Source organism: Sporothrix schenckii (genome assembly GCF_000961545.1).
Source record: "Sporothrix schenckii 1099-18 chromosome Unknown Cont42, whole genome shotgun sequence".
Lineage (NCBI taxonomy): Eukaryota > Fungi > Ascomycota > Sordariomycetes > Ophiostomatales > Ophiostomataceae > Sporothrix > Sporothrix schenckii.
Genome location: NW_015971143.1, coordinates 1,695,660 through 1,707,099, shown reverse-complemented (window position 1 = coordinate 1,707,099; position 11,440 = coordinate 1,695,660). Strand labels below are relative to the sequence as shown.

General features: G+C 52.4%; 2 protein-coding genes across 2 annotated transcripts; one reads left to right on the top strand and one right to left on the bottom strand.

The window, feature by feature from the left end:
* Positions 1 to 1,822: 1,822 nt before the first annotated feature.
* Positions 1,823 to 6,665, top strand: SPSK_01371 (pentafunctional AROM polypeptide; the record flags this gene model as incomplete). The annotated part of the gene is made up of 2 exons (XM_016728286.1): positions 1,823 to 6,505; positions 6,591 to 6,665. The coding sequence occupies 2 exons, from the start codon at positions 1,823 to 1,825 to the stop codon at positions 6,663 to 6,665; spliced, it is 4,758 nt and encodes a 1,585-aa protein (XP_016590074.1).
* A 1,084-nt stretch (positions 6,666 to 7,749) lies between these two features.
* Positions 7,750 to 9,972, bottom strand: SPSK_01514 (c2h2 transcription factor; the record flags this gene model as incomplete). The annotated part of the gene is made up of 1 exon (XM_016728425.1): positions 7,750 to 9,972. One exon carries the CDS (start codon positions 9,970 to 9,972, stop codon positions 7,750 to 7,752), a length of 2,223 nt encoding a protein of 740 aa, XP_016590073.1.
* Between the last annotated feature and the right edge of the window lie 1,468 nt (positions 9,973 to 11,440).

Sequence of the window (11,440 nt, the reverse complement as noted above, 5' to 3'; positions counted from 1 at the left end):
CTTCAAACCCGCCATCCTCGATTCACCATTTGGTTTTAAGAGCGTCCTTATATAGTTTGTCAATTTACAGACGACCAAACAGAGACAGGGCGATCAAGAGCACCAGCGCTGTCCTATTGAGCTGCTTCAATCGCAAATCTTGGTACCCAGGAAAGCTAGGCATTGTATTATGGGGCCAATCTACAGTTATAGCATCTGGCTCGGAATCATCCTTGCGTACCCCGGCGGCGTTTTGGGGGCAGACTGTACACGTACCGGGCTTGATTATACGAATAGCGGGTAGTACTTAATCGACGGAACATCGAACAGAAAATTTGTTTTTACATCGGAATTTTCTGGTGGGCTTACTCCCCCTCCCCAAACCGTGGAGGAATGTGAAGCAAAATACGGAGCGTGCTCACATCTTCACGGCCAAGATTGCGGCAATGATACCGTGCAGACCATCCTTGTCACCCCGGTAGGAACGCAGGTCCCTTGCTCGATAATTGACGCGAGTGAAAACGGCTTGCAACAGTCACACATGGTTCGTTGTGCAGCTATTTCCTGCTATATCATTTTTTTCCTTCTCATTTTTCTTTTTTATTTTATTGTGGTTTTTCAGGTTGGTATTAATTTGTTTTGGGCGGCCATAAACGAGGCACAGGATGTGTGACCATCTAACATGCCTAAATAGTGAAGTAAAGCTATCTATCGAGACAATGGACTACTGCTATACAAGCCGACAAATCCGATTTTACCGTACAACGCAAGTTTGCTATCATGGTCGGCTCCCCAGAGAAGACGGTAGTCATGGTATGTAATAGAACGGCATATTCTTTGCCCTATGCTTATTTATACCGGGGCCCGCAGTTCGGCCATGTATGTGATTGACGATGGTTAATAGACAACACCCACTGTCCCTGTTGGACTGGCCAGCACACCGCTGGCTTCAAGTGAGTCGCGTAATATAGCTCGATTTACCAAGAACGGTTATCGGAGGTATTTTCTCTGTTGACACCAAGGGTAGCAATCACAACGCCAACGACCAATACTCACACCGTATATGCGCCGGCGCCTTGTGTTGTCGGTAGTTGCGAAAAGGCCCAAGCGAGACGGTCACGCAATATACCCAAGGGCCAACAGCGACTCTCTTCTCAACATATAAGCAGCTTTCGACAGCCGGAGTCTTGTCACTGGCGTATACCACAACGCTCGTCTTAAATGCCCATACCACTACCAAAGCCGACCACTCATGCAGGCGCCAGCTACATACGGTTGGCTGGACACATCCATTTTGTCAATGTGCTACATATTTGCTACACGTGCTGTTTCCCAAGCTGTTCGTAGGGAAACGGCAGTTTAAAAGGCACGCGAAGCTGTAAAATTTCACTTCACTTCGTGCTGTGTAATTTATTATTGACATATACTCGTATGATGGTTGCCCTTAAACCCCGAGTTCCGAAGATCGGACCGTGGCGTCGTGATCCATGCGACCAACGTTTGGTATCGTACCACATACTACGAAATAGTTGGTTATCGGTGGCGGATTTTCCGTTGTCCGCTAAAAACACCAAAAAAAAACAGCGAGAGTTTCAGACTCCCTTGCTGTTACACCACCGCAATCGGACTAGCGGTGCATTTGCGACCTGAAACTTTATGACTCTTTGAGCTAAGAAAAAAACGGCAACCGAAGCAAAAAACGCACGCATGGCGAGAGGGAGTCATCGACGGCAAGACGACTGTGAATACCCTCAACTTCTTCCGCAATTCCCAATTCCTCTATCTGCGACACCCAAACCACGCTCCGCCCTTCTAGAGCAGTGGACAGAGCCTAGTTGCATCAATGGCAACTACAGCTTCCACAAACGGCCATGAGCCGACACGCATTTCCATCCTGGGCAAGGAAAGCATCATTGTCGACCACGGCATCTGGCTCGACATGGTTCCCCACGATCTGCTTCACAACATTCCCTCATCGACTTATGTCCTCATCACCGACACCAATCTCTTCCCGCTCTATGTCGACAGCTTCCGTACAGCCTTTGAGCAGGTGCGCCCGAGCTCCCAGAAGGCTGCTGGTGCACGCCTATTGACGTACGCCATTCCGCCCGGCGAGTCCTCGAAAGGACGGGAGACTAAGGCCGAGATCGAAGACTGGATGCTGGCCCAAAAATGCACCCGTGACACAGTTGTCATCGCCCTTGGTGGCGGCGTCATTGGTGACATGATCGGCTACGTGGCCGCCACGTTCATGCGCGGTGTCCGCTTCGTTCAGGTGCCCACGACGCTGCTAGCCATGGTTGATTCGTCCATCGGTGGAAAGACGGCCATTGATACGCCCCTGGGAAAGAATCTGATCGGCGCCTTCTGGCAACCCCAGCGCGTATATATCGATCTCAACTTCCTCGGCTCGTTGCCAACTCGTGAGTTCATTAACGGTATGGCCGAGGTCGTCAAGACGGCTGCTATTTGGAACGAGGCCGAGTTCACCTACCTCGAGGAGAACGCAGCCCTGGTTATTCAGACTGTGCGTGGTCGTCCTGTCCAGGCGACATCGGAGCACCTTGTGCCGATCCGTGGTATTCTTAAGCGCATTGTGCTGGCATCAGCCCGTGTCAAGGCTGAGGTTGTCTCCGCCGACGAAAAGGAGGGCGGCTTGCGCAACCTGCTTAATTTTGGCCACTCAATTGGCCATGCCTATGAGGCCATCCTCACGCCTCAGGTCCTCCACGGCGAAGCTGTCGCTATTGGCATGGTCAAGGAAGCCGAGCTGGCTCGCTACCTGGGCGTCCTGCGCCCCAGCGCTGTCGCCCGCCTCGTCAAGTGTATTGCGAGCTACGACCTACCAACTTCCCTGGCTGACAAGCGGATAGTCGCTCTCACCGCCGGCAAGAAATGCCCGGTCGATGTTGTGCTGGATAAAATGGCCGTTGATAAGAAAAACGATGGCGCCAATAAGAAGATTGTTCTTCTCTCAGCTATTGGCGCAACTTACGAAGCCAAGGCCACCGTTGTTGATGACCGCGACATAGGTGTCGTCCTATCCCCCGCCGTACGTGTCACACCAGGCGTACCGTCGGATCTAAATGTCACCGTCGCCCCTCCAGGCTCAAAGAGCATTTCTAACCGTGCCCTGGTCCTTGCTGCCCTGGCCAACGGCACTTGCCGTCTGCGTAACCTTCTACGCTCGGACGACACGGAATACATGCTCTCCGCAATTCTCCAATTGAAGGGTGCGACTTACTCATGGGAGGAATCTGGCGAGGTGCTGTCCGTACAGGGTAACGGCGGCAACTTCCTTGCCAGCTCTGAACCTCTTTACCTTGGAAACGCAGGCACTGCCTCTCGCTTCCTAACATCAGTGGTGGCTCTCTGCTCCCCGTCTGCTGTGTCCTCTACCGTCCTTACCGGTAACGACAGAATGAAAGTCCGCCCAATTGGTCCTCTAGTCGACGCCCTGCGGAGTAATGGCGTCAAGGTTAAGTACCTGGGCAAAGATAAGAGTCTTCCTCTTGAGGTGGACGCTGCCGGTGGCCTGGAGGGCGGCCTAATTGAGCTGGCTGCCACTGTCTCGTCTCAGTACGTGTCATCCATTCTTATGGCCGCACCCTACGCAAAAAACCCGGTTGTTCTTCGTCTTGTCGGCGGCAAGCCAATCTCTCAGCCATACATCGATATGACAATCTCCATGATGCGGGCTTTTGGGGTGCTTGTGAAGGCTTCTGACAGCGAACCCAATACGTACCATATTCAAACTGGCGTTTACACCAGTCCAGCCGAGTATGTGGTGGAGAGTGATGCTAGCTCTGCCACCTACCCCTTGGCCGTCGCAGCAATCACAGGCTCGACGTGCACCATTCCCAACATTGGTTCTGCATCCCTCCAAGGTGATGCTTCTTTTGCTGTCAGCGTTCTTCAGCCGATGGGCTGCGCCGTTACCCAGACGGAAACGTCGACAACAGTGACAGGTCCGCCGATTGGTTCGCTTAAAGCCATCGCTCATGTTGATATGGAACCAATGACAGATGCCTTTTTGACGGCCTCCGTCCTGGCGGCTGTGGCGAGCGGGACAACTCGCATTACTGGCATCGCCAACCAGCGGGTTAAAGAGTGTAATCGGATCTTGGCCATGTACGACGAGCTGGCGAAATTTGGAGTCAGCTGCAAGGAGCTGGAGGACGGGATAGAAGTAACGGGCCGACCCTTCGAAGACCTTACTAACCCAGAAGAAGGCGTTTATTGCTACGATGACCACCGAGTCGCTATGAGCTTTAGCGTTCTGTCCACTGTTGTACCTCGGCCTGTCCTAATTTTGGAACGGGAGTGCGTTGGCAAGACGTGGCCTGGGTGGTGGGACGTTCTTTCACAGTCCTTCAGTATCAAGTTGAGTGGAGAAGAGCCTGTCGTGTCGCAGTCCAATACCCACACAGCACCTGCTCCGTCTATTACGAACAAGTCTATCTTCATCATTGGTATGAGGGGTGCAGGGAAAACTACGGCTGGATACTGGGCTTCAGCAATCCTCGGCTGGCCGTTCATCGACCTGGACGCCGAGCTGGAGCGGAAACACGGAATGACCATCCCGGAGATGATTCGCGGCGAACTTGGCTGGGAAGGATTTCGCAGGGCAGAGTTGGAGCTGCTCGCCGGCATGATAAACACTAAACCTACCGGTCATGTCTTTTCATGTGGAGGTGGCATCGTTGAGACACCTGAAGCCCGGCACTTCTTGATTGCCTATCATCAGAGCGGAGGAATTGTTCTGCTTGTTCATCGCGATACCGAGCAGGTCCTTGCTTACCTCATGAAGGACAAGACACGTCCCGCATACTCCGAGGATATCCGAAGCGTGTACTTGCGCCGCAAAGACTGGTTTGAGGAATGCAGCAGCCACCACTACCACAGTCCACACTCAGGCAAGACAGACACCCGTGGGGAATATCCCTCAGATTTCGTCCAGATGCTTCAACTGATCACCGGGCGATGCTCTCATCTGGAAGAGGTCAAGAGAAAAAAGACATCCTTTTTCGTGTCACTTACTGTCCCAAATGTTGCGAAGGCGATTGATATCATACCTCAGGCTATTATCGGCTCCGATGCCGTGGAGCTACGCGTCGATCTGCTCGAAGACCAGTCCTTTGATTTTGTCCGGAGCCAAGTTTCACTACTGCGCTCTGCAGCCAATGTGCCGATTATTTTCACCGTTAGGACCGCGAGCCAAGGTGGCCGGTTCCCAGATGGAGATGTCGATCATGCTTTGGCACTGTACCGTGCAGCAATCCGGATGGGCGTGGAGTACATTGATCTCGAAATGACCATGCCTGACCGTGTCATCCAAGCCGTGACAAAAGAGAAAGGCCAATCACTTATCATCGCGTCGCATCATGACCCTAAAAACAAGCTCTCGTGGAAGAACGGAGGATGGATTCCGCACTTCAACAAAGCCTTGCAACATGGCGATATTATCAAGCTTATAGGTGTTGCGCACGGGGTCGAAGACAACTTTGACGTTGCAGCATTCAAGTCCCGAATGCTCGCTGCTCATCAGAAGCCGATTATCGCTTTAAATATGGGCGGACCGGGCAAACTGAGCAGAGTGCTGAACGGTTTTCTCACACCGGTTGCACACCCTGCACTGCCATTTGCAGCCGCCCCGGGCCAGCTTTCTGCCCGAGAAATTCGGCAGGCCCGCTCCCTTATTGGTCTTCTCGATCCTCTTCGATTCGTCCTTTTTGGAAAGCCAATTTCCAAATCACGCTCACCGGCACTCCACAATGCACTTTTTGACAAAGTGGGACTACCTCACCAATACACCCTGATAGAGACTGCTAGCGTGGACGATGTACAGGAAACTGTTCGAACCCCTGACTTCGGCGGTGCGTCCGTGACCATCCCCTTGAAGCTGGACGTCATGAAGTTAGTCGACGAAGTTTCTGAAGCAGCGAAGATCATCGGCGCTGTGAACACAATCATCCCCATCCGTTCTGTTGCAGGTGATAGAAAAGCGGCCACCCGTCTTCTCGGTGATAACACCGACTGGTTGGGCATGATCCACGCGCTACGTGGTGCTGGCGTCGAAAGACGCTCCTCGACAAACCCACCTGCTGGCCTCGTCGTCGGTTCTGGCGGCACAACCCGTGCTGCCATCTATACCCTCCATGCCATGGGTTATGGACCGATCTACGTGGCTGCTCGCAGTCTTGAGAACGGAAAGCAGCTCATATCGTCCTTCCCAGTGGGTTATAATGTGCAGCTGCTCGGCCCGAAGCCGCTTGGCGTCGACGCTGACGGGGCTAACTTGCCCTCTGTTATAATCACGACTGTACCTGCGGATAAATCGTTGGACCCGACCGTGCTCCATCTGGTAACAACAATTTTGGAGCGCTCTAGATCGGTTGAGGGTGTACGTGTACTTCTTGAATTGGCCTATCAGCCTAGGCATACGCCCGTGATGAAACTCGCCGAGGAATTCGGTTGGAAAACAGTCCCTGGGCTAGAGGTTCTTGCTGCGCAAGGATGGCACCAGGTTTGTTCTCCCAGCATCCTTTATTTATTGCTTGGTTTGCTTCCGTGTTATATACATTGCTTTGTTTGCTAACTTTTCCTTTTAGTTCCGCCTTTGGACCGGGATAAAGCCGTCGTACGATGATGCGCGTGCTGCAGTAATGGATGACTCGCCGGCATAGGTTGTAAGCTGAAGTGAAAATGCTCGATCTTGCTGGTCTGGCCTGGATACAGAGAGGCCAAGGGGTGCGTTCCCTAGTTACGTTTAAACAATTTCACTGTTTGTTGTCTTCGGAGGACAAGTCGGAAAGGTAAGCTCGAGGTTTACTTAAAAAGACGCGGTTAGATATTGACAATTGAACACTGTGGAGTTTCAAAAAATGTATGTATGTCCCTTCCAAGCTAACTTCACTGTACCCAATGCGCCAGGTGCCACTCTCTATGACGATATATTTCGAACTCCTGCCCGGAAAACAATAACACCAATCATTACCAAATAATTGTACATGCATTTTTTTTGTGGCCAAATTCATACCTCTAACCATGAACAAGCCCACGGCCAGCCGGGGAGGGAGGGGGGCATGCTTCGTCTATACCATGATGATAACCTGCCAATGCAATGCAATGCGTGTGTGCATACCCAAATCGAACCGTAAATGGATGACAAGGCAATTGCAAGTGAGCAAATGCGTCACAAGCCAAAAAAAAAAAAAAAAACAAGCCCAAAATGGAAACCGATCTATGATGTAAAACAGACTGTGAAAGGAGAATAAGACAAAGAGAAAACAGAGAGAGCGAAAACAACGGGTTGAAGAACGTGCAACATTAGGAAAAACTAAGCTGGAAAATGTAGCGTAAGTCATAAAAGAGAACAAAAGTGAAAAGAAGAGTGAAGAAAAGTGCCCCTCGATGGACCGGATCGAGGACAAAATAAGTAATGTTGATCGGTGTTTGGCATAGTAGTTGAATGTAGGTCAAGTCGAAGAACATGATCGCAAAACGAGATAAGAGATCGTTAACAGGAAATAGCCAGATTATCCTTAGGACAACTGGCAGAGACCAGGGCAGCTTCCACAGGAGCTGGTGTTTTTGCTCATTGACCGAACGATGCACCGAAGCCACATGACGTCACTGAATGGCTTATGGAAACATGATCATGCAGAACAAACTAATCCTAAACAGGATAGCGTATGATGTCATGCTTTCCAAAAAGGCACTTCAGAGTTTGATCTGACGGGAACTTCCAGGTGAGGTTCTGTAAGAGATTTAGGTCGCATGAACACCCCGTTTACGGTGCTTGCCTGTAAACTCGACCTCTGGGTGACAGACACGGAAATGGCGAGTAAGAGCATCTGCGCGACTGAAGGTTTTTTCTTCTGTGCACAAATTGCACCGAACCTTTTGCTTGCGGCCATTGTGGATGGTGTCCTCGTGCCGAGTTAGGTCGTAGGGGCGCGAGAAGACTGTGTTGCAAGGTTTCCCCGTGCTCGGATTTATGCGCTCACAGCGGTGAGGACCAGCTTGGGTGTTCAAAAGGCCCTGGGGTGCGGTGCTGTCAGTTTTGCGTGTGCCAACCAGAGCATTGGCCTGGCGGTGGCCTTCACGCTTGTGCTTTTGGAGCAAAGCAGGGGTTTCGAAACGCCGAGTGCATCCATGGTAAGTACAGGTGTAAGTTCCGCCGTCGTTGTTGACAATGCCAGGACGTTGAGATCCGGGAACAGGTTCGGAAAGAGCTGCCAGGCTGGTGACAGAGCGGATAGCAGGTACAGGTGAATGGCTTGCCGATATCGAGTCTGCCATGGGGGAGTTGCCGTGATGCTGAGCCATGAACGGGTATTGTTGAGCCAGCTGTAACCCTTGGTTTAGTTGCGGCGCCATGTAGTTATATGAAGGCGCGGCTGGAACTCCACTGCCCATTCCAGTGGCATACGATTGGCCCATGTTCGTCACCGCCTTGTTCATTTGGTCGACGGTGAAGCTTTGCTGACCACCTTGCGAAAATAGGGAGTAATTCGTGCTGTCACCCTCGCCATCCGGATCTCTGTATTCCAGAACGGCATCTTTGGGTGAGATGGTCTGTGGCGTAGACGTTCCCTGGCTCCTCGCAATTTGGGTCCGGAATGCCTGGCCTGACGCATCTTGTCCAGCGAGGCCGCGCTGTTGCTGGTGGTGGTGGGCACCGAAGCGTAAATTGCTCGTAGGCGAGGTACCAAAGTCATGCTTCGGGGTTGGAGCCATCGGAGACCCTTGACGGAAGGGTGACCGCTCGCGCGGAGTGCCCGTTGATACCGGTGACTGATGCGAGGCGGCACTTAGGTGTTGGCTGTTAATCTGCTGCAGCCGTTGAGCGAACATTTCCTGGCTTGTTGGGGCCATGTGAGACGCGTTCGTCGAGGGAGCTGATGTGGGCATTGCGGCGAAGTTCGGACTATACAACTCGTCATTGTAGACGTCTGTCATTGTACGGTCGAGCTTTGGGGGACCATGGAAAGCGACTATATCGTTGAAGAATCGTGAGCACTCATCATTCTCGTTCTCGTTCTCATTCTCGCCACCGCCGTCAAATAAAAATAGGAGGTCATCCGCTGCTGCGCCCGTTGCCGGGGGGGAACTAAATCGTCTCTCACCATTTCGGCGCCTGGCCTCTTCGTCAGCCTGGTCAAGGGATGGCGTGGCAGGCGAATTGCTGGCGATGGAACTCGCCACTGACACAGGCTGTGACCGGTTGGAGCTCATAGATAGGTCAGGCGGCGGCTGCAGGCCGCGTTCACTGTGACCACTAGTGACGCCAGCTCTCTGCCTGTTGGCAGCCAGCAGGTTACCATAGGTGCCGTGGGGCATGGACAGGTTATCTGCTGAAGGTGTGTAAGGTGCGTGGCCTTGGTGGCCATAGAGGCTATCGTGAACCCCGGCAGTCGCCTGCTTGACTAGAGGAAATGAGGGATCTTCGTAGTAAGACATGTTTGCGAAACTGTCACCAACCGAGTCGCTGACAGCGATGTGGGGGTTGGACGTAGTCTGCGAGAAAGGCGATGCAGGGCCTGCGGAAGTGGAACCAAGAGAGGAAAGTGACGATTCGCGGTGATGGGAAAAACTGGGGTGACCAAAGGACCGTCCTGCGGCGAGATGGTTTGCTGGTAGCCAGCGGTCCGACTGCATCATCAGGTCGTCTCCGGCCAGCATATGGAAGTCGAAGTCCAGGTCGAACTCGGTGTCGCTGTCAAGGCCAGCAACAAGGACGGGGTCCTGTGCGGCGGTGGCGGCAGCAGAGGTGTCAAGAAAGTCGGGAGACAGCGCGCTGCTGGAAGTCAGTGAGAGGCGTCTTCCGGGGCGGGAGCTGTTTTGTTGGCGAGGCGTCGACACGGCAGCGAACTTATGATAATAGCTGTATGGATCAAGATCGTCGAATTGGCGAGAGTCGTTGTCGTCGGTGATATTGAAAAATGTTTGCTGTGGCTGTTGCTTTGTGGTGTGGTGCGCGACCAACATTATCGTCCCTATTCTAGAGGGGAGAGAAGTAGAAGGTCGGACTTGTATGATTGTGTAGGAGAGTATGTTTGCGACAAGATTGAAATTTTGTGGAGATTTGAGGAGGGAAAAGTAAATGGCGACGAAGGTGGCAAAGTCGAGGAAGGGCTTCGAATATATAGGTGACAGAAAGAAAACTATGTCAACCTGTGGAAGGTACGGAGCAGGCAAGTCAGTATCTGACTCTAATACGTATGTAAGTGTGTAGTAATTGGGGGTGGGATGACACCGGCTTTCCGAGGGACTGGCGCAGGTTTTAGTGTAAAGCCGCCCAAGAAACAGGGAGGAAGTGAGCGAAGGGTGGGGTGGGCCTATTAATTCAATGTATAGGGTACCTTAGAGTTGGTTCTCTTTTTTGCTGTTGCCTGCGATGTAGCGGCTCTGGGAGGGCGCCCGATGATCTACAGAAGTACCTGCACCTCGACGCAAACCTCGGGCGCTGGTTGGTGGAGGGAGGGGGGGGGGGGTGTGGTAGAACCGCCCAGAAGGCACTGGGCTGTTATTAAGATGGTTTTTCTAATCCGCGGAGGCTTTGCATCGACAGCGCAACCGCAGACTCGACGATTAACTGCCGTCATGGCCCTATGCGATCTGAGGGTGCACGATCTCTCTTTTGCGGTTCGCTCTTTCTTGCTATGCTGTCGCTCTACGCATGACATCAATTTCTCCCAGATTGTCCTACGTTAGCAAGAGGCAGAGAAGGAGAAATAGTAAAAGCACACGGAAGTGGTGTATGGTGTCGTTTTTCCAATGCTGGTGTATTTTTTGGTCGAAGGGCCGCGGCACTGACCATTTTTACTTGGCGAGGTTGTTGAGTCATACACAACGCTTGTTTGTGCGCTGCATATGAGCCCTCCTTGGGAAGGGGGAAGAAAGCGAGGGCAGCAGGGGGGAATCAAAGAGACAAATCCAAGAGGAAATGCATGAGAGGTCGAAGGGCAGAGAATAGAACGCAAAACGCGACACACCGAAAAGCAGGGAATTCTAGAACCTGTAGAATGATATGTGAACAGGTCCTGGACGAACTGCACTGCAAAGGAGAAGCTCATTCGCTGACGTGTATCCTTTAGATGCAGCTGGGCCAGGCTTTTGCGACTGCGGCTTGCCAAAAGACAAGGTCGCGCGAGGTGGAGGGGTATGATGACGTCTATGGTCCGTCCTTCGCTTTTGCCTGAAGCTCCGGCCATTGGGCCGGTCGTTGATACAGTGGTTGGAGGAGGACACCATGCCTGCAACGTTGTGCGTACCCAGAGGTCGGGAGGGTCAAATTCAGTACAACCTGACCGGGGGGGGGGGGTTGTCTGTGCGCTGCGAGGTAGGCTTTTGTCTCCTTGTCACGGCCCCCTGCCGCGACTTCAGTGGGTTACTCCCCCCTAATCCTTTCGCTCTTTCTAATCTTTCTTCACTATCTATAGGAATGTTTATCATT